The 21624-nt window shown below is 42.1% G+C and overlaps 2 protein-coding genes across 2 annotated transcripts in view; one reads left to right on the top strand and one right to left on the bottom strand.

The window, feature by feature from the left end:
* LOC125894881 (type-2 angiotensin II receptor-like) overlaps nucleotides 1-21624 on the top strand; it is a 366195-nt gene that overhangs the window by 182000 nt on the left and 162571 nt on the right. The window lies entirely within an intron of this gene.
* tenm1 (teneurin transmembrane protein 1) overlaps nucleotides 1-21624 on the bottom strand; it is a 210995-nt gene that overhangs the window by 170329 nt on the left and 19042 nt on the right. The window contains exon 3 of the mRNA XM_049586530.1: nucleotides 18103-18426. Within this exon, the coding sequence (XP_049442487.1) occupies nucleotides 18103-18426 (324 nt within the window). The remainder of the gene's footprint in view (nucleotides 1-18102; nucleotides 18427-21624) is intronic.

Raw genomic sequence — 21624 nt, 5'->3', positions numbered from 1 at the left:
GTAATAATTAGATCTCTACTCTACCTGGTGCATGCTGAACAACTGCTGCTCATATTTAGGCTGAATCGGGACCATATTTTTGCCTTCAACTATGAGAAAAGTCTTATGGCAGATCAAAAGGTATGTATCAAGTCTCATGTGGGCCCATTATGGTACACCTGTAAAAAAATGAAACCCCTGCTGTAAACCTCCATCTGAGTGTGCTCAGTGTTTTCATGTATCGACTGTGAAAACAAATTTCCTCTCTGAGGATAATAAAGTATCTGTCCACTTTACTGAGGTGCAGGCTTGTTCTGCCTTTGTCAATAATATTCGTGTAGATGTGTTTTCTCAACGCGCCTACTGCTGCACCGGGGACTAGTCAATATCCCACAATGCACCTCTGACCTGTGGGCAAACCTGCCTCACTCTTCCTTTCAACTTCCAATGGACATTGATTTTCTAGCATCTCCCACTCATATATAAATGTGGCAATTGAGGAGATGTGAACAGGGATGTATTTTAAGTACAGATCGGGGGCTTTGAGTAGATAAGAAGATAGAGAGGAATATTTTCTTCAGATGCAGCAAATTCACAAACATGAAAAAAGCCTTGTAGCATCCAAAAGTAAGCCAAGAGAAAGAATCTGTTGCCGATGTTATTGTTCTTCTGATCACAAAGTACAGTGTGTAAGTGTGAAGAGTGTTACACCATGGATGTATGATATGTGAGGCGCTATTCTAGGGTGGAAATGTGTGTGTGTATAAGTGAGAGAAGGCGGTATCTAGGTCTTTGTGATGAATCTGTTTCAGTGGCAAGCAAGGTGCTGCGAGCAGCATGCCGTCTGTTAATTCACATTCGCCGCGGGTGGTTAGAGTCTGTGGCTGATGATACTGGGAGGTGTTGAGAAATGGAGGGACAGAGGAAAGGGAGGCTTGACAAAATGAACAAAAACTATGTGCAGGGATGATACCTGTTGTCAGCCGTCGGCAAAAAAAAAATCAAGGCATAACTATAACTCACTGGCATTCACTTAACAAACCAGTTCCCTGGTGGCTGCACCCAGTAAATAATTGCATTTAAAAAAAAACGCTTCAAAATTGCAAAGTGTACACAACAGCATGAAGAGACGCAGCTTTATAAAAGAAATATTTCAGCTCAGTGTGCTGGAGTTTAAAGCCACTCTGTGCTTGTATAAGTAAAATTAGCTGGAGCAGCAATCTCAGCTGGAGAGGTTTTGATCTCTGAGCCATCATGTCTTCATTAAAGTATTAACCGATGATTGCAGCAACACCGACCAGCCGTGTTTAGTTCAGCTGCAATTATAACTCGTGTTACATCCACGCAATCATAACCTTCGTCTGTGATAAACCTTCCCACACAGAGCTGCCTCTCATGGCCGCGCATCGGTCACGGAGTGCATTAATCTATAGATTTCTCGCTCTCCTTGTTTTCCCTCTCAGCCTCTGGCCAAACATTACCAGCGATTGTGCATCACCCTGCATTCATTCCACTAATGTAGCACACAACTGCAGATATACATTTGATACATTGCACTTCTCACCCGCTGTACCCCCGCCCCCCCCAGCTCCTTCTTTACCTCCCCCTGCCTGAGATATCAGGGGAAATCCATTCAGCTAAGACGGTCCAAATGTAAATAGCTCTTGCATAAGCCCTGCCCACTCAAGATCACACCACAGGAAAAAAGAAGTAGCAGTGCCCTGGGCTGTGAGGACAAGAGGATGCAGCAAGTCCAAACCAAGATGATTTATATTTAGTTGCTATTTGGATGACTTTGTGTTGTACAGGTTGAAATACAGCTCCAGATCTGGTTTATAGTGGTTGAAACCCCTCTGTTTCCTGTCTTGTAAAGCAGAAAGAAAAGATACTGCTACATCACCCGCATCACATAAATCAGGCATGAAAGCATAATGGTGAGGATTTGACTGAGGGCAACCGAGGGCAAGGACAGACATATGAGATATTACTCTCATTCATTCTTCTTCCCTCTGTTTCCTCCACTCCGTCTGTGAGCTGACCCATCTCTGGTGCTGACCCAAAAAGACTGGAAAAGAAGAACCACATCCGCCTATTGCCAGCCGCATACCCCATTATCCCTGTCTCGCTCTGCGGCTACGATGGGGCACAGCTCATGCTTCCCCGAGGTGATCATCTCTCAACACATCTCGCAGGCTAGACTCATTTCTGCTCGTTCCCAAATCGTACAGGGATCCTCCCCGCTCAGGCAGGGCTGCAGTCATTCCCTTTTTTCCACCACAAAACAATAGATGAATGTACCTTGAATGTAACACCAGTTTCTCCAGGGAGGGAGGGAGACCTTAAGAACTGGTGGAGCATATCCACTCGGTCTAAAAACTACGGATCTGTAGTTCCTTGAACAGAATAGAATACAGCCCGAGGTTCCAGATGGACAAAAGGGGAATCAGCTTACAGGGTCAGCTCCTATTACTCACATTCATGCTTCATCATGTATGCTGCTTATTATTTTTACTCAAACTGAACTAATTAAATCAAACAACTGACCATTCGCTTAACCCCTGCCATGGTCAGCAATTGCCCAATTATAGCTTAGCAACCATAACCAGGCACGTCAGGCATAGGGCTGTAGCCTTTCCAAAACCAAAAACACAAGAGTATTTCTGCTCTAACAGCCAGTTTTTATTCCTAGGCCATCAAATACCGAAGCTTTGTCAGAGGCAGTCAATGTCTGATTCTGATGCACAAGGCACCCTTTAGCATCTGTATGAGACATACCGAGCTTTCAACTAATTTCAGTGTAAACCCATGTCTGGCAATGACATAACATAAAGAGATAGAACGTCTGAGTAGGGTGTGAGGGTGTGGAGGTGGATGGGTCAAACAAGCATAAGATTTTCATCCAGGAGATCGTTTGTGTCCTTTGTAAAACATTGCGTTTTTTAAAATTACGTTACGTGCTCAATGTCCCATGACATACATGTCCAACAACATGCGTCACACATGTTAACTTTAAATAATAAACTGACTTTTTCAAACCAAACCATGATTTTTTTTAAAACCTAACCAAGTAGTTTTGTTGCCTGAAATTAGTTTTGGCGACAAAACCCATGTCTCCGGTGAACATGGAAGTTCAATTTGTAAAGATATAAAAAAGTTAAAAAAGATAAATAAAGATTTGTAAAGATTATACTGTCATTTGAGTTGACTTTTCCTTTAAACTTCTCAAAAACTGTACAGTAAAATCACATGAAAGTTTTCGTGAACAAAGTCTCAGTCACCCTGAACAGGAATCCTTTTAAAACTTCATATAACCGATTAAGGATTTTTTTCAATGAAATGTAAAAAAGGAGGAAATAATTACTGTGTTATAATGTATTTTGAGGTGATGTGACCTTTATATTTATCAAAAACTGCACAGTAAAACCAAATGAACCTTTGTATGGTCAAAGTCAAGGTCATTCTTTCAGCTGACTCATGAGGGAAAGGTTTTTATTACAGGTCAAAGATGATCTATTTGATGGTGTTTTAACTCTGGAGCTCCCTTTTTTGTAAATAAAAAACAGTACAGCAGTATAACATTTTTATTATTAGTAGATTTTATATAAGTTGCAATTTAATGTCAATTTACTTGGTGTATCAACTTGCTGAAATATGGATCTTGCTTCATGCTTTTGGGAGCTTCAAGCACCCGTACAATAAACCAACAGCTAACTTGACTTGCAGTAAGAACCAGCAGTCAAGACCACTATTAAACTATTAAACATGATTTTAAGGTTTCGCCGTTTAACGGTAAACCTGTAAATACAGCGCGATAATCAATCACACAAATGAAACTCATCATCTAAACATCGCTGTGTCTTTCTGCAGCATCCTGTGTTGAAATGGAGGGCCTATAACGGATGATTTTTCACCTGCTGCAGGTGAAAGGTCATCATGTGACATAAACTGACTGATGGCAGCAAGGTCATTTTAATTAGAGCTAAATTATTATTTGTTGTTTAATGATCTCCTCGATAAGGGCCACTGGCAGGCCTTCACAAAAAAAGAGCCTTGACAAAAGGGCACTTTGGACATCAAAGGGCAAAAGGGCAGGCACTCAAGCACCCTCAGTCTCTCCTTCACCATGTGTCTGTAACCCAGTGTTACCAGGGCCAACGAGCCTTTCATTAGCAAACTTTACCTGGAAGGTTATGTGTAGGTAACGTTAGAAAAAGGATATTCTGTCTCACACTACTAGACTCAATGGCTAATACTCTAATCTTGCATACTGTGGGGTACACACGTAGTCCAGTAGGTACTTCCTGATTGGGCAGCTACTTTTATGCAAATTTTAGTAGGCAAATGCCTATAGAGTCCAGTAGAGGGCTCCACATGTGTTCCTAGAACTAGGGTTACAATATTGTAACCTACGATGCTGGGAGATACTTTATCAGATTTACTACTACTATTACTACTACTAGTACTAATACTTTATCAGGTTAATGTTAGAGGCTCGGTCCCGATCTTTATTTCAGGAAGTTTACACTCAAACAACTCGTCGCATCCACACGTTATCCAAGACAGCGTAATGCTCACAAAACCCATTGTTTAGTTGTAATTCGAAAAACTAACCTCCGTCTTACTTATCCAAATATGAAAGCTAACTGGGATTATGTTCTTATTACAAAACTAACTACAGGAACAATTGTGCTCCTTTATTCCTGTGTCTTCTACATTGATTATCAACTGGTATATGTAGCTTTAGTTCCAGACTTTTGGCCAACATGGCCACCAAGTTGGCTATGTGAGTGTTAAGGGTTCCCATTTCAAAACAAGTCAGCCAGTGAGTGCGTTTTTAACCAACTCAGGAAGCTAGTGTTACCATAATTAGCTCGCTAACTACTCTTGATAAAATGTGCCTGTGACAGTTGTCATTTAAGCCTGAAAAAAAAGGGTTAGAAAATGTCTACCACAGTCTGAAGTCATTCATTTTCACAAAATGACTACAAATTTTGCTTGTAAACCTGTCTCTGTTATTATTATAAACTGCTACACTTTCTGCACAAATTAAAAGCTTGACGTGCATATGACAGAGGGATGGGTTTTTTCCTCCTGGAGCACAAGTGCAGCATTACTTCAACAAGCGCACATTAAAAGAAGGCTATTATAAAAGTTACAGTCCATAAACACAGCCCCCCCTTGAGTGATATTAAGTCCGTTCATTCATGATATATAGCACACAACCATCTCCGCCACCTCCTCATTTACTCGGATTTGATAATGCTTTCTGTTTCCTTTTCTTAATGATTGCTTGCAGTTTCTTTATAACTATGCTACTTGCAATCACGATGCCTCATGTTGAGTTAATCTGCTCTTTGCTCTTATTCCATTGAGTCAGCTTAAAATGTTAAGTTTAATGTAAAGGTTTGCCTGCATGTGCTCTTTCTGCATCTTGCTCTACCCAGTCTCTTCAATGTTGTGTGTGTGTGTGTGTGTGTGTGTCAGTGTATGTAGTATTGGCCACAGTGTGCACTGAATATTATCCACCTTGGCCAGACTCACTGCACCGGCTGGTGTTGATCTGATTCAGCTAGTACACACACATTGGAAGAAAAAACATCTGTTTGGAACAAAACACACTCACACACAGACATGAACACAAAGCGCACGCTCGCTTGGAAGCACATGGACACACACAAACACGCTGTGCACATCCATTCACACACTCACCCCACCCACCGCAGATGCACGCATATAGACACTATCTGGAAATGGCATTGAGCATCTGCTTGGACAGCGCTAGGCTTTCAGTTTTTGTGAAACACTGGCAAGAGCCCTGCATTGGCCATGAGAAGCTTTTCTACTGCAGCATGGTGACCGGGTGACCGAGCAGCCGTCCAATTGTCTGCTCGCCTCATCCAGACACACATGCACACGCACACACGCTTTCAACCGCAGACACTGCAATGCAAATTCAGTACCACCCTTCTCCCCCTGACACTACCACTCTCTTTTCCCAAGTCACCCATAAAAATGCTCATGCTTTTAGCAGCATTCGGAAGCATTTTAAGAAGCTATTTATTTAACAGCATGATTATCTATCTGGTGTTAGGGTGATCTATCTAGCAAAGTGATTGGGTGTGCTATTAACGCCCTCTCCTCTGGCACAGGTGGCAGCTGTTCAGAGGACATGTTAAAAAAAGGGAAAAAGACTCTGCTATTTAATGTATTTGTGATATTTTCCATATGTACACATTGCAATCCGTGCCACAGCTTGACAGCATATAAATGAATCTCTAACGTAGGGAGAGAGTGGTCAATCAAACATGCTATGATGAGCACCAGTGGGCACAAACATATCAGCATCCCACATCCTCTTTCAAAAATAAAATGCTATAAATAAACACAGCCTGCTTGAATGTTGAGGGCCTTGGGATAATTCCATGTATTGTAAATATGAGGGTGATGTCTTATGCCAATCTGTCATGTCTCATCTTAACAAATGTATCTCTTCGGGGAGCGCCGGTTTAGCGTTTAGCATGTACATACATCACATCAATGTCACTTGACAAAAGCACCCCATTTGTATCGCCGACAGCTCAGTTGGGGCCAAGGTGTGTGAATCTGTGGTGTGTTTTCGTGCGTGCATGGGTGTGTGCAGAGAAAAATGAGAGGGAGAAAGAGAGACAGTGACAGAAACAGAGGAAAATAAACAGAAACAAAAAAAGAGAGAGAGAGAGATAACTTGAAGGCAGAGAGAGTAAAGCCGAGGCCTGGAGGAGTTTTCAGTTATTTACATATGCAGATTCTGGTCACCCCAGATCCCTACCCTCATCAAGAGAAACCAATTAAAACTCTCTTCATTTAATGTTTACCTTAATTAACCGTAACAATTAATGGCTTTCCAAAGTCCTGTTGTGGCTTTTTCAATTAAACGCTGCCTGTGACAAAGGTTGCAATCCAATCCTATAAATCATACAGACAATTCTCCAGTGAGTAGAAGAAGTCCATCCCAGGGCAAAGTGAATGAGTGAAATAGGCTCATATATCACCTTTTTTTCATTTTCACTTAAAGTAGGGATGATATGAGGAATGCTTTTTAACCCTTTTAGATCACATCCCCAGGTATGTTGTGTACCTGTTAAACAATATATGCCACACGCACATAAAAAATGTCTTCATATTCTTATATCAAAATCTAAAAATCGTTTCTTCCAAAACAAAAGATTTCGTGATCTTACGTAAGCTAGTACCAACCAATTTCAGCCAATAATATCAGGACATCAACCCATCAATCAATCTGCAACATTTTGGTGCATGCAGCTAGGGTTGTTACGGTATGAGATTTTCACAGTATGATAACCATCTCAAAAATATTGCAGTTTCACTGTATTACAGAATTGGTCGAAATGACCATTGACAGAATGAAAACAGAGGGTTATTTTTAGCTAAACAAACAAACGTAACTAAAGTAAATATTCCCCCTCCAGCTACATTTCTTTTAATATTGTAGATAAGCAACAGATAGTTGTCAATTCTAATACGTTAAAACGGGTATACAGCTGCAACCCTACATGGAGCTAGTTAGCTAGTAAGCTTGGGCAGTATCAAGGTACTGAAACCTCCCATCTACAACAGGCTTGTGACGTGCCCTCGTTGAGGACTTGGCTCAGATTCTGGAGTTACTCCTTAAGGGATCTGATCCCGTTTGATAGTATCAAGGTATGACAGTATACCGGGGTATTTAGAAATCCTGAAGGTGTGATTTTAATACCATTTAAGTGTTATTAAACTGACACGGAGATGCTGTACTGAGGTGATGTAGTGCATAGCACATGCCACCAGAGGTCAGTCTCTACTGTTGGAGTAAGCAGATGAGCTGAAAAAGACGGCAACTTCGAGTAACGTTACAGGACTAGTAACAAAGAAATATGCCTTTGCCCCTGTTTAGGAGTCACGTTACACATCAGTTTATATTGAAATGACTTCTTCCAACTGGAAATACAGTTTAATAGCCAAATAATTTTATTCAACAAATTATTTTTTTAAGCCCACTGATGTGTCAGTATTCACCTCAGCAATAAAGGTCATCGGGGCCTCCAGCAAGAAGGGCACTAATTCTTGTTTATTATTCTATAGACGAGGAGTATTTAAAGCAGCAAGACTTGTCTAGGTGGGCTAATTGCATATTAGAAACACAGCATTGCGACAATGTCATGCGTGCTACGATGATTTCTATTATCAGCAACAAAGGGTTTTTTTGTTAGCAATTTTTTTTTTACCATCATTTATATTGTATACCCTGGTTAAATGTCAGGAAGGTATGAAAAATAGATACCACCAAAGTCCATTAACTAGCTAGCAACAACATGCAGTGTGGTTATCTGCAGCCAGCTATAATTTATTCAGCTGAGGAAGTGGTATCTATGACAACCCCAGATCTGAGCTGCCTCAGCATCTAACATTACATTGAGGATGGGCTTCATCTCACTCTATCCTGTATGCTAACATCGTCGGTGACGCACCCACTTTTCAACAATTACACCGTTATCTCCATTACCATAACAATGTGGCTGAGGCCTAATTCATTTATTTATTAATCTAATTCATTCATTCATTTATTCATCTCAACCTCGTCTTCCCCTGATCTAACTACGGGAGAGGTGTGTGGAGCCAGCACTCTGCTGTACCTCCACTGAACTTTAAACCCGCCCATTTTTAGCAGTTCAATCAGATGCGGAGGATTTGATTTAAATCCCTCTTGTAACCGTACTTAGATCAAATATTCTATTTCACTGGGAAATGCCTCACATAACTTCATTTCACTGGGATTTTATAAAGTACTTTTTTTTATTTTTTAGATGTGAACACTTTGTAATGGGCAAAAGTCTGTGCACACCTGGGCACTTGCACACATGTGTGTTCACGTCTGTGTACGCATGCACATGGGCATGTGTATGTGTAGGTGTCCAGCCGTCCAACCAGCAGCACTCATACTGGTCAGCAGATTGTTGGGTGAGACCCAGTGGACCATTAGCTGTCCGTAGCTGCCAGGGCTGAGAGCTGATAATGACAGGTGGTGTACACACCCTGGAGGTCTGACAGGCTCAGGGCACGGTGCCATGTAACAACAGCCTTTACTACTGGCACCACGGCTGTGAAGGCAGCCTTTAACACTGGCACCGACGCAGCCATGGCAGGAGTATCCCTGGCAGTATCACGACGGCTGCGTCGGAGGAGCAGCTATTACTACAAGCAGTTAAACTAAAATGGCAGCAACTGTTAATGGCGGGGAAACCACTACGCTGCCATTACTACTACTGACATCCTCTTGGCAAATGCATTCTAATCCCAATGCAGGCTCAGATGACAATTCTGATTATCAGAATAACAATGAACCTGTAGGTTCGCTATTCAGACAGGCTTTTTAGCAGCAGAAGCCTGCTTCGCGACAGGTCCCATTCATCCACACAGAGGACGGTATTGTGCAGGATAGAAAGGTCCTGATTTGCTTACTTTTCTGTTTCATTCTCCATCATTGTTCAACTAGGCTTTCTAGGTGCCCATTCACAGAAGCCAACATCTTTTCACTATGCCTGCACTTCAGGTAAACAAAAAAAGGGGGAAATTTAGAAAAAAAAAAAAATTTCCTCCTCCTCTCCATGGCAACCATTTCCTTGTCAATCCAGCTGTGTTGTGGCTACCTTTTCTATCACCCCTCCAAAATAAAATACCCCACTGACCCCCTCAAACACACACAGAGCACATAACAGCAGGAGCATGTGTGGGCATCTGAGTGTGTGTGTGTCCATACAGTACAGGCACCTTTGTGTCCTCCGCCCCCTCTCAGCCTCTCTCCCCCAGTGCAGAACACTCTGATTTGCACTAATCTCTCAGTACACTCTCGGGGCTATTGTTCCTTTCTGCTGTGAGCTTATTCATGTGCCACTCACCATGCTCTCCTCTCATTTTAATACTCCACAGCGCTGGGAGCTAAAAACAGTTTTAAGCCAGCTTATTCGACTGTTTATTAAAAAAAAAAAAAAAAAAAAAAAAAATCTGCTCGCCTCTCACCTCTTCTACTGTGTAGGTGATCGTGGAGTTGTGCGGGACGTGGCCGCTTATTAAAATGGCAAGTAGCGGTTGGACTCTGTGATGTTTCCATCACGCAGTTTATGTATACAGACAGCCTGCAGGCAGCCGGTGGACAACGTGAGATGAAAGCCACGGTTGATGTTCGGATTTGATGACTGTTGCCATGGCAGCGAGATGAGGATGGAGGAGGGGTGTAAGCATCCACAGAGAGAGACAGAACAGAAAATTATCCCTCACACTCTCTCTCTCTCTCTCTCTCTCTCTCTCACACACACACACACACACACACACACACACACACACACACACACACATACACACGGACACAGAGGCGTAACCCCCCATCAACCAGCAGTACAGTCCAGTAGGTCTCCCTTTGGATCAGTGAGCTGTAAAGGTCCATCATTAGGCCAACAGGGTGGGGTCCAACACTCTGACAGCTTGTCATGAACAGAGGCCTGCATGGCTAACTATGTGATGAGACTGCTATTAAAGGGAGGAAAACCACACGGCTGAACCGTTGCTACAATAAGGCACCTGGCGGATTCATGGTAGCTCTTCAGCCTCTCCTGGATGGCTGAACGGGCGGTTCAATAAAAACGGTTTCTGGCTTCAGCGGACGTGTTTATAGCGTTTCCTCTGGCCAAGCGCGGCACCAGGGTTAAGTTGATCATCTCTCACTCTGGTAAAATAGCCAGGGGAGTCTGTGTACCACTAGATCAACTCTACAACTTAAAGACCCTAAACGTTACAGCTCAGATGATCGATATGGCACTGAGCAATGTTCTTTACGAGCTAATAGACAAATCCATTCCTGCAAAACCCCTTGGGCCTTGGGAAGGCAAGGGGGAAGTTAGAGTACGCGGCTGTTTGCCTGGTGTTGCCACTTAGACCTGGGCTTGCACGCACACACACAAACACGGCAGGGAAGTTGGAGGAGACACTAGGATGCAGCTTGTGTGTCTGTGCGTGTCCATATGTATGGTTGTACTGGCACATCTGCAGATGTCTCCATCTCTCAGGGTATTGTAGTTTCCTGATTCCGTTGAGGTTATCACGGCTGCAGAGCTGCCAAGAGGAGATTTGTGTCTTCTGACATCAGAAGGAGGAAAAACACATAAAACCCATTTTCATTCACATTGCTTAAATGCTCTTATCTGACACTTTTGGATAAGGGAGCTTACATGAAACATTTGTAATTCCCTCACTATCTAATTAAAAGTCCAGATTGCCTAATAAATGTCAGAATTGCATCATACAGTCGAGAAATCCTGAAAATCTGATTCCCATCTGAGATCTAATTCTGTGTAACACCTGTTGCTATTTCACCAGATTCCATCAGTTCATCTAAATCGTATTCCAAACCTGGCTTTAACACGCATCAAATGACTGCTAGCTAAAATTAAAATCAGTATAAAAGCTAAACCTCGCCAGGATTTTCTGATGATGGCTCTCTAATATCCTGTGCAATGTCTTTAGTTGCCAGCAAGCCTCTCTGTCTTCCTATCTTCTCTGTGCCCTCCCTTTGTCTTTCTCTGTGCCGTATGCTTGCTCATTAAACCGTAAGGTCAGTTTTTCACTCCACTCTCCCACCCTTTGTCTCGACGCCCTTGCTAACCTCCTGCAACACTTACTTGAACACAGCTTGGCCAAACTTGACTGCAAAACTTTGGCACATCATTATAAAAATAATGGACCATGTTTATAAAAGATATGAGGGCCCTCTATGACATTGTGCATTCCCCCAGGCCCCCCAACTACCTAGTTTATAGCCGGTATGTAACATTTATGTTTAAGGTAACATTCATGCTTGTCTTATTTCAAAGCAAGGACAACAGCTACACTGTGAAAAAAATATTCTAAATGACTTTATTTGAAGGTCTAATGGCGGCAATCTATTTTTGGGCAATATGCCTCATTTAGTGTTGGTAAGTATGGACCTGGCAGGCATCTACTGCACTCTTTCAACCCTCATTCAAGGCAGAGAACATTTAATTTGCTTATCCTTCATTTATTAGACAAGCATATTATAAGAAATGGAAATTAGTGGTTAAAGATATGAAAAAAAGCCTCCTGGCCCCTCTCTTGAGCACTTATAGTACATTTTGAAATTGTAACAAATGAGGATACTAGACTTCTCATGTATATTTGATTTTAGTCTTTATACTGTCAAAAAAGTCATACATGTGTATTAGAGTTTCCCAGAATGGTTTGCAATGTCTTCAAATTACTTGTTTTGTCCAACCAAGTCCAAATCCCAACTTTTTCCATTTGACAAAGATAAGACAAAAAGAAAAGACAGAGTGCAGCGAGAAGCACAAACTAGCAAACTGGGCAGATCTGCCACCCATCTTGGACAATTGCACTGTTGAAAAATGCATGTTTTACACATGAACAAAGGGAATTAGAATTTGGAAGAAAATTCGCTCGTGAAATGAGTGTGCTCAAATTGAATTCAAGAGGCACAAGCTGTCAAGTGTAAATAAATTCATGTCTGATTACAATTAACAGTGAAGGGAGTTGCATTTCTGTTCAAATTACTTTGTCTCTATTGAGTGTTAGATCACATCATAGCATTTTAATATTCATTTTGCAACATCCTGCTTTGAAATATTCATCTGCTATCAGCCTGCTTAACAGACAAGATAACAACCAAATAAAAGTTGAATACTAATGGACATGTTTTTATTTATTTATTTATATTTTAATGCTGTTTTATGTCATCGTGTCCTGTTGTGTTGTGTGATTGCACCGGGATTAACGCAGTGTCAATTCCCGGTCAGATCAACAGATGTGGGCTAACATGTCTTGATGCAATGGGATTACATCCGTACAAAACTATGTTTTCAGCACCACTACTTTGAAAGGGCTTGATTGCTAACTCGGGAACTATAAATGTTTGAGGCAATTTGAAAACCCATTTTCCTCTAACCATTATCTGCACTGTATGGCGGAAATGGAACACTCAAACCTTTCTAGTGTATTAATTTAGCACTGTGATCAGACAGTTATAAGGGAGTTGTCAAGTTTTTAAAAAATAATGGACGTCCTGCGGCCAATCAGAATCAAGTGCTTACTCAGGCCGTGGTAATTACACAGATATTTGCATTTTAGCACAGAAAGTTATCTACCATAATGAGTGATAGAGCCTTTCATTGGACTGCTGTTTGCAGTTGCCTTAGAACCCGTTCAGCTCAGAGGAAGATGTATGAAAAGTGCAGTCATGTAAAACCAGGGGTCTGTCTGCTACATGCCAATGTGTCAATCCCAAAAGTGGAGAGAGAAAAAAGATAAGCTAAAAAGATAGACGAAAGCCTAGAGTAAATCTGCAACTGATTGAACTAATGAAAAAGTGGCCAATTAATTAGCATCTCATTATAGGACAGTGTTGTAACCCAGATAATAAAGCTAATGTAGTTTTTTAAAATTATTCCACACTGCAGCAATTCAGAGGACTGACACCAAATCTATCTGCTCTCTCTCTCTCTCTCTCTCTCTCTCTCTCTCTCTCTCATCAGCCCTCCTCCTTTCTTTCCCTTGGCATTTATTTCAGCAATCAATTTTGCAATTCAATCAATGTCATTGCACATGAAAAATTTGATAGGAATAGATTGATTTCATGGGAATATTTTGACAGTTTTAGATTTGTGCTTATTTGCTTTCTTTGTGAGAGCTATTCAATACCACTCTCATGTCTGTATGTTAAAAATGTAGTTAGAGCCTGGGGATAATTAGCCTAGCTTAGCTCAAAGATCAGAAGCAGGAGGAAATAGCTTGCTTGGCTCTTTCTTTAATTCATAAATACGACTACCAACACCTCTAAAGCCCGCTAATTTGCACATTTCATTTGTTTAATTCATACACAAACAGTTTCTGTACAGAATAAACATGATACAACTAGCTACTGAGACTAGCTAGTTTCTGGCTTCCTCCTGTCTTATGCTAATAAGCTAATTGCCTCCTAGCTGTAACATTAGCTCCACATGTAACTGACAGACAAGAGAGTTGTATAGATCGTCTTATCTAATTCTCACCAAAGTGACTAAGTATATTTGAGATGTAAAATATGTAAAACTAGGCTTAGCTTAGCATAAAGCCTTGGAAGCAAGGAGAAACAGCTAGCCTGGCTCTCTTCATAGTTAAAAAACAATGGCTACCAACACCTCTAAAGCTCACTAATTTGCACAATGCATTTTGCTTGTTTAATCTGTAAAGTAAAATATGTTAGATGCAGAAACTAATACCCCTAATCCACCAAAATTAGCTTGTGTACGCAGGTTTTTTTAAACATGGGAAAGCCCACCATTGCCAGTAGACTAGAGCCGTGTACATGGGTCTGCAGCACATGAATATATATCTTTTTTTTTTTTTTTTTTTTTTTTTAACTGATGTGTTTGAGTCACATTCAAAGTCACAAACAGGCTTGGAAAATAGGTTACTAAACAACAGGAAGTAACATGGAGGCCAGTGAAAATGTTATAGTGGTAGCTTTTTTGTAAATATCTGTCACTTCAGTCTCAAACTCGGTGCAGTCTAATTTAGAACAATGTTTGAGCAATGCTTGGGCGAAGATGGATGGTATTTTTTGGTGGCATGTCATTGGATCTCTCTAGTAAGGGGACTAAAATTAGCGCATTCACCTGGGTGCTGTTCTTCCGTCACTGCCGATCAGATCTAGCCTGGAAATCGAGACTCAAATCTAGAAAAATTTTGAGTCTGGCCCTCACGGATACACCCTTCCTACCCAAAGGGCAGCACTAACTGAGGCATTTCAAATGCTGCCGCACACAGTTGGATAGCACGATAGCCAATCAGAGCAAAAAACAAGGTGACGTATTCATTGCACTAAGCCCCATTTGTTTGCCGACCAGTGGGGCTAACTGATATATTATGCTGTTGCTGTATCCCGTCTGCAAAATGGCAAAAACGTCCTGCCTGGAAGCGAAGGCTTCTAGGGCAGTCTTCTGTTCCTCTCTCAAAGAGGAAGCAGCTGCCATCTTGGCTGTTTACTTTTCAACTCCTATGGCGCAGCTCTGTCCTCATCATGTTACGCCCGCCCAGAGCCCGCCTCTGTCAGATAGACTGATCTGATTGGTTCGATGGTGATTCAGTGGGCTCTGCTCGTCGGGGCCAGATCCCCATGCAGAGCAAATTTGAATTTGCTGGGGGCGGGGCCTCTGAATTTTGAGGTTAGATCAGAGCAGGACCCAATAAATATCTGTGACTACTGCAGAGTAATTTGACCTGGGTGTGAATACCAATTATAACCTTTCCATTACATACAAAAGCCAGATGTTAGCAGGTGTTAGTGGGTTTTTTGTTTAGGGGGAAAGGGTCTTTATATACACCGTATGCCAAAAGTACTTTTATGTACTTTTTTGTGGGGAGACTAATTTATATGATCTGGGCTAGGCCCCTTAGCCCCAGTCAGATCTTGCATAAAATAAAAGTGTGCTTCCAACTTTGTGGCAACAGTTTGTAAAACAGAAGAATGATCTATGGTTTGTAAATATGATTAATTATTACGCATACGATTGTCCACATACTTCTGGCCATATAGTGTATGTGTGTGTGTGCATATGTGTGTGTCAACATTAAACTCCAGCTGAACTAAACTTTGTCTTTCTACTGCCAATCTCCTCTGTTCTAACGTTGTTCCGTCGTCAGTTTAGGGTGTTGATGTTTCCCTCAGTTTGTCAGCAGGTCTGACTGCTGCTCAAGAACACCTACAGCCTTCCTCAAGGGAGGTGTCACAGTTGGACATGCACCCCTCCCTGCCAGCCCATCACACAGGCACGCACACACATGCACACATGAAAGAGATTAAGACAACCAAACGTGGCTTCACACACAAGCTGAATCTCTTACTCCTTTACTCTTTCTTAATCTGTCGCTCCCTCTCGCTATTTTTCTCACACTCAAATCCACACATACACACACACATACACAAACACACACTGACTAAATTGACTTGTCAGCTTCAATCAGACCAGGAACAAAAGGATTCCTGCCAGTTTGAAGCTGACATCATTAATGGGTTTGGGAGGGGGCGCGCTCTGAAGACAAAGGGAGTGCAAGGTCGGGCCGACTTAAAATGCACTTTCATTTTGGCAGGGACGTTAGCTTTTTGATTTCAGCCCCTTTACGCCAACATCTTTTTGCGAGAGGCTCTAACTTTCATTATCACTGGGAACAGAGGGGCGTGTGAGACTTTGTTGTGCTGATGGAGAGAAATGTGACATCCATAATGCATTTCCTATTAGAGGATGCCACGCATGGACACACCTGGCCACGTGTCAGACGGAGATGGACAGGGAGAGGATGAGTACAAATGGGGTGTTGGTGGTGGAGAGGAAAGAAAAAAGGATGCCAAGTTAAGACACCAATGCAAGAGAAAACACGCCGAGAGGGGTGAAGCTTGAGTGAAAGGAAGAACATGTTCTCGAGAGATTGTGTCAGGGTTTGGAGAGCCATAGGACGTGCTGTACAGCTCTTCACGTGACATATGAAATCCACACATAAACCAGCTTTCCTGGTGCATTGTAGCGGTAAAGCCAAATGCTTTGAACATTTAAATCCTCTCCTCTCACTTCTGTGACTTCATCCGTCCTCATTTGCTTCTGTTTCCTCTGCCGCATGCCCATCTGCCTCCCCCCTTTCGCAGCTTTCATTCTGACCCTGGATAAAGAGTCCCTCATCTCAAATGGTAATAACTTTGGTCCATATGCACACAGCCATCACAAATTGATTACTGTGTAATGCTGCAAGCACTCCCACTCTCTCACTCGCTCACTCGCTCCTCTTCCATCTTGTGATTTTGCACGAGGCTGACTCCATGTCCAATCCTGCTGCCATTAAACAGCACCCCTGGGTGCATCCCAAACATAAACAAGCACATCCTAAACTCTCTGATTCCCTCCGGCTCGCTGATCCTCCTCTCCTCCTGTCTCAGTCCTCTCCCTTTCCCACCATCTTTGTCTAACACTCACTCGAAACCAGCTTCTCCTTCACCTGTTTTACCCTCAACCACTCATTCCCTTTTATTCTCATTCTAATTATACCATTACATTACCATTTCTATTCTCTCATTAGCATTTTTTGCTCTCCCTGTCTCTTATTCTTCCCCTCTCTAATTCTCTTTTTTCCCCCTCTCTGTCTTTCTCTATCACCCTTCCTTTTTCTCAGCCGCTGAATACGTTCCACCTTTTTTGCGGCACATAAACAGACAGTGCCCTTGGGGATGGGTTGGAGAGCTCTGTCTTTGTTTGTGTGCACCTCTAACTAACTCTCCATCTGCGGGGAGCCAAGCCAAGCCCAGCAGTGCAAGACAGATAGCTGGCACCATCCCAGACTCTTCTCTCGTTGGCCCCATATCTTCACCCCCGCCTCTCAACTTCTCCTTCCTTCCAGGCTATAGTCTTCCCACAGAGTTGGTTGTCAGCTGCCCTCAGGCAGCCAGTCAGGTACTGTAGACGCCTGACCCCTACAATTCCTTCTCCTCCAAGCCTTAAACCAAAATCTGCCTCAGCTTCCAAAGGATATTCAATCCTTTCCGAGCCATATGCCGCGGCTGTTCGTCACTGGCCTTTCTTCAGGCTCATTCCCCCGCCAACCTCAGGTTCACCTCCAATACGAGCTCACTTCAGAGACTAAATAACCAATAGCACATTTTCTGTATTTAGCCACATCAAAGAGCTTTCAAAGAGAGAGAGGAACTGAAGCATTAGCATTAGTTCAAAAACTGAGAGTTTCAATCACGCAATTGCCTGAGGCTCTGACTCAAACCTTGAAGAGTTTTAATGTTATATGTTGTTTTTCTTTGCACTACTTTGTGAGAAATTTCTTCCCTTATTAATATAAGACTGTAAGGATACAATGTGAAATACTGTCAGCAGCCTGACTTCAGCACACACCGCATGCCACTTACATGCACAAAAATGAATCATCAAAGGTGCACTACATTATCTGCTCATCTTAAATCTCCCCCGGGCATTTTGCATAGTGATGGACAATCCTCTTGAGGAGTAAGAAGAAAAATATTTCGCTCACCGTTGTCAGGCTCAGACTTCCTGTCATGCTCAGTGTCAGTGAGAGACAGTGCGGAGTTGGCGCGGCTCGTCAGGCATGAGCTCTGCTCGGACTTCAGGCCACGCATCCACATGTGCTGCAGGCCGTGAGCAGGAGAGGGGTCCACCTCCGGCTCCGTGTCCACGTCGGAGCCCACGCCCAGGGAGTAGCGACTGTGGACATGAGCAGCCGGTCCAGAGCACAGCGCTTCCTCCTCCTCCTCCTGATGCTGCTGCTGCTGTTGCTGCTGTTGGTGGATGTGGTAGTCGGGGCTCCTCATCTGCCCAGCCTTACAGAAGTCTAAATCTAGAGGGAGGAGGAGAGACAGGCAGATTGAGATCACACAGACGTAGAGCTGCAAAGCCTCTAATACCTTCGTGTGTTTTTATTTGCTTAAGCAACTAAGCTGACCAGGTGTTTGTCAGAGGTAGGCATTTACAAGACAAACACCAAACACCTCCCAAATTATGTCAAGAGACAGGCTGTTATTTGAGCAAGCATTTATTACAAGTTTTGCAGCAGAAGTCCAAATCAAAATGCCACCCTCGATTTTTCTTAACCATTTGCAGCGAAGCTATATCCTGTTCGGGCTGCCTGATGTGTGTTATCGAGCTGGAGATGTATTGAACTGCTGCTCAAACAGAACACTGATCTCATCTATATTCTCCTTGGTGGGGTGAAGAGATCAGATAAAGATCAAACCTTATTAATATTGACTCAGACTGAGAGAAAAATTGAGCCTCATATGCTTTCAGGTATTAGAACGCCCTCCAATCCCAAGCATCAACCTGTTATCTGAGAACATCAGATATACTGTGTTAGTCCTCTGGTTACACTTCAATTCAATTCAATTCAATTGAGCTCCACTTTTTTTTTCTCCTGCAGAGGCAGTTGAGTAAATTTTCTTTCTCGCCACCTTGGTTTTCTGTTTAGAATATATAAGTGGAAGTGATGGAACTGATGGAATTTAAAAAAACATGGCGTAAATTGAAATCTATACAGATATTACTGCAGCCTGGTACCATATAGACTCCACTGAGAGCTCAGGAAAGAAAGACTTCCTCTCCTTCTCACTTAGTGCAGTTAATATGTGTGTGTTAGGTCGGGTCCTTTGAACACAAACCGCAGTGTTTCAATAAGAGCCACAGTCCTGTTGACCACTCCATTGACCAGCGATGTGTCCTGCTGTGCCTGTTTGATGGGGTCAAGACCAACTGTGGCTCACACACTGTTCTGCTGGAATTAAACCGCCGCAAGATTGGTCACCACCACACACTACTGTTTAGCTCAAATTGGCTGCAAGAGGGCAATTCAGGAGCAAATAGGCTATTTCCACCGTAGCTAGAAACATGGATTGACTGTAAACTGAAAACCTGACCATTTTGTTTTGAAAGCAAATTTGTAATTCAAGAGATTTTAGCAGGTGATTAGACGGAAAATCATTTTTTGAATAACTTCCCATTTCCTGCCATTACAGTCAGCCACTTGCAACTCACTTCGGAGAAATATTGGCTATTCATACACTTTTACCCGATGTTGTAAGCACTTGTTGTACGCAAAAATCAGCTGCCAAAGCCGTCTGGGTCATAATGTCACTGTTTTGTGGTCCTGGGTGTTGTGAAAGACAAACACCTCTAAATTACCCAATAGTACTGAATTTCTGCTACAGATGTGGTAGGGCAGCACGTCCCTTTGCCAAGGCTTGATTACCAATTGAGCAAAGTAGGCGACTGGCCCTAGGGCCTCCAACTTAACGGGGCCCCCAAAATTGTGTGCCAAATGGCTTGTGCTAATTTAACTGCAAAATCTGGGGGTCAGGTAGTTTTCCTACATAGATAAATAGGACAAATGTGGGGGAGAAGTGGGGGTTAATGAGGCCCAGCAGCTTATTTTTGCCCTTATTATTATCATGCACTCTTAGCAATACACTTTATGAACAGCATTATTTCCGCTGAGACTTCTCTCTGTGTCTAGGCTGCCATGTGACTGGCTGAAGGACTAGTCATTGGTCAAGAGACGTTCAGCCTGTGAGGAAGAACAGACATGTTTGACTTCAACTCCCTCTGCATGTTTTTTAGGTAAAATGGTCATTTAAAAAACCTTGACATGCAGCTAACATTCTCCTAAATAATATCCTAGACACTGAACATCAATAAGCAAAGGCAATTATCTATACAGGGTTATTTTCGGTGGCATGACAATCAGTTTCACCATAAGGTGTTATTTGCCAAATTGGTATAAAAAGCATTCACACAATTGCAATTCTTCCCTGCTCTGATGTGTCTCCACCACATTTAGAACCAAACCTCTTGCTCACCAACATGTTAATATCAATGCAGATTTATTGACTATCATTTTATTTTATGCATTACATGGTAAACGGTCCATACATACTAAAATGATTACGTTCTTGTAAGGCTGTTACTTCTACATAATTCAAAATTCCCCTCCAGATACGTTTTAAACCACGTAAAAAACACTCTGCCATCATTAATATGTTGTTTAACATGATTTTTTTTTTTTTCAAATAAAAAAGTAAAAATAACCTGAAAAATTTTAGGTTTGGCCTCGCACCCCACCCACCACCACTGCTGTTTATGGTAGCTGACCAGTGAAAGAGCAGTGCGCATCAAGATGGTTAATGTCAGTACTGGAGGAAACATCGAAGAGATCCAGAGCCTCAGTCAGACCCAGACTCAGATGAAATTTCTGTTGTGCACAGAAAGTGGTGACTAACAGATGTATCAGAATGTAAGTGTAGTTAGCATCTTTTATTTATGTATTATTTGTCTAATAATATCTGCTACAATATTACAGCATGCTCACATACTCATATTGCTATTACGTTATGATAAACCAGAGCTCTAATCAAAGTTTCCGGAAAGATATATTCCGTCTGGCTGAGATGTTTATATTATGTGTTATTAGTCTTCTCTCTAAAGGAGGTTTCAAGTTTCTTTTTTGGCATTTGCGTACCAGACAGCAACTGGCTTTCAGATTTCAGGGACGGGCACAGAAATGTGAAAACACCTCTGTATTAACAAACTTTGCACAAACATGACCGTACAGACAAGGTCAGATATTTAGGGGACATAAGCATAAAAAAACACATTCTTTAGTGAAGGGGATCTTGAAACATTTATTCAGCTACTCATTACTAGTTTTGTAAACAAAATGTTGAGTGTGAATTAATTAATTTGACTTAATTAATAGGCAAACCAGAACTGATTATTGTGGTTAGCTCTCTTATGCACTGGAGAATCATCGTGGAACTATCTATCTATCTATCTATCTATCTAAAGTATCTTTGTAGAATATAGAAAAGAACAAAGAAGCAATGCGGGATTAAAAAGACAGAGAGTAATGCGTAGTATTAGGGAAAATTAACAGCTGGGGGAAGAGAAGGAAGGAAAGAGAGGGAGGAGCGGGCCCAATGTGGCGGTTTAAAAGATGAAGGAAAATATGAAGAACATGGTTGGGGAATTAGAGGAGAAACAAATTGGC

The sequence above is a fragment of the Epinephelus fuscoguttatus genome, linkage group LG9, assembly GCF_011397635.1.
Source record: "Epinephelus fuscoguttatus linkage group LG9, E.fuscoguttatus.final_Chr_v1".
NCBI lineage: Eukaryota > Metazoa > Chordata > Actinopteri > Perciformes > Serranidae > Epinephelus > Epinephelus fuscoguttatus.
The sequence above is the reverse complement of the archived record's forward strand: the minus strand, read 5'-3'. Positions and strand labels throughout refer to the sequence as shown.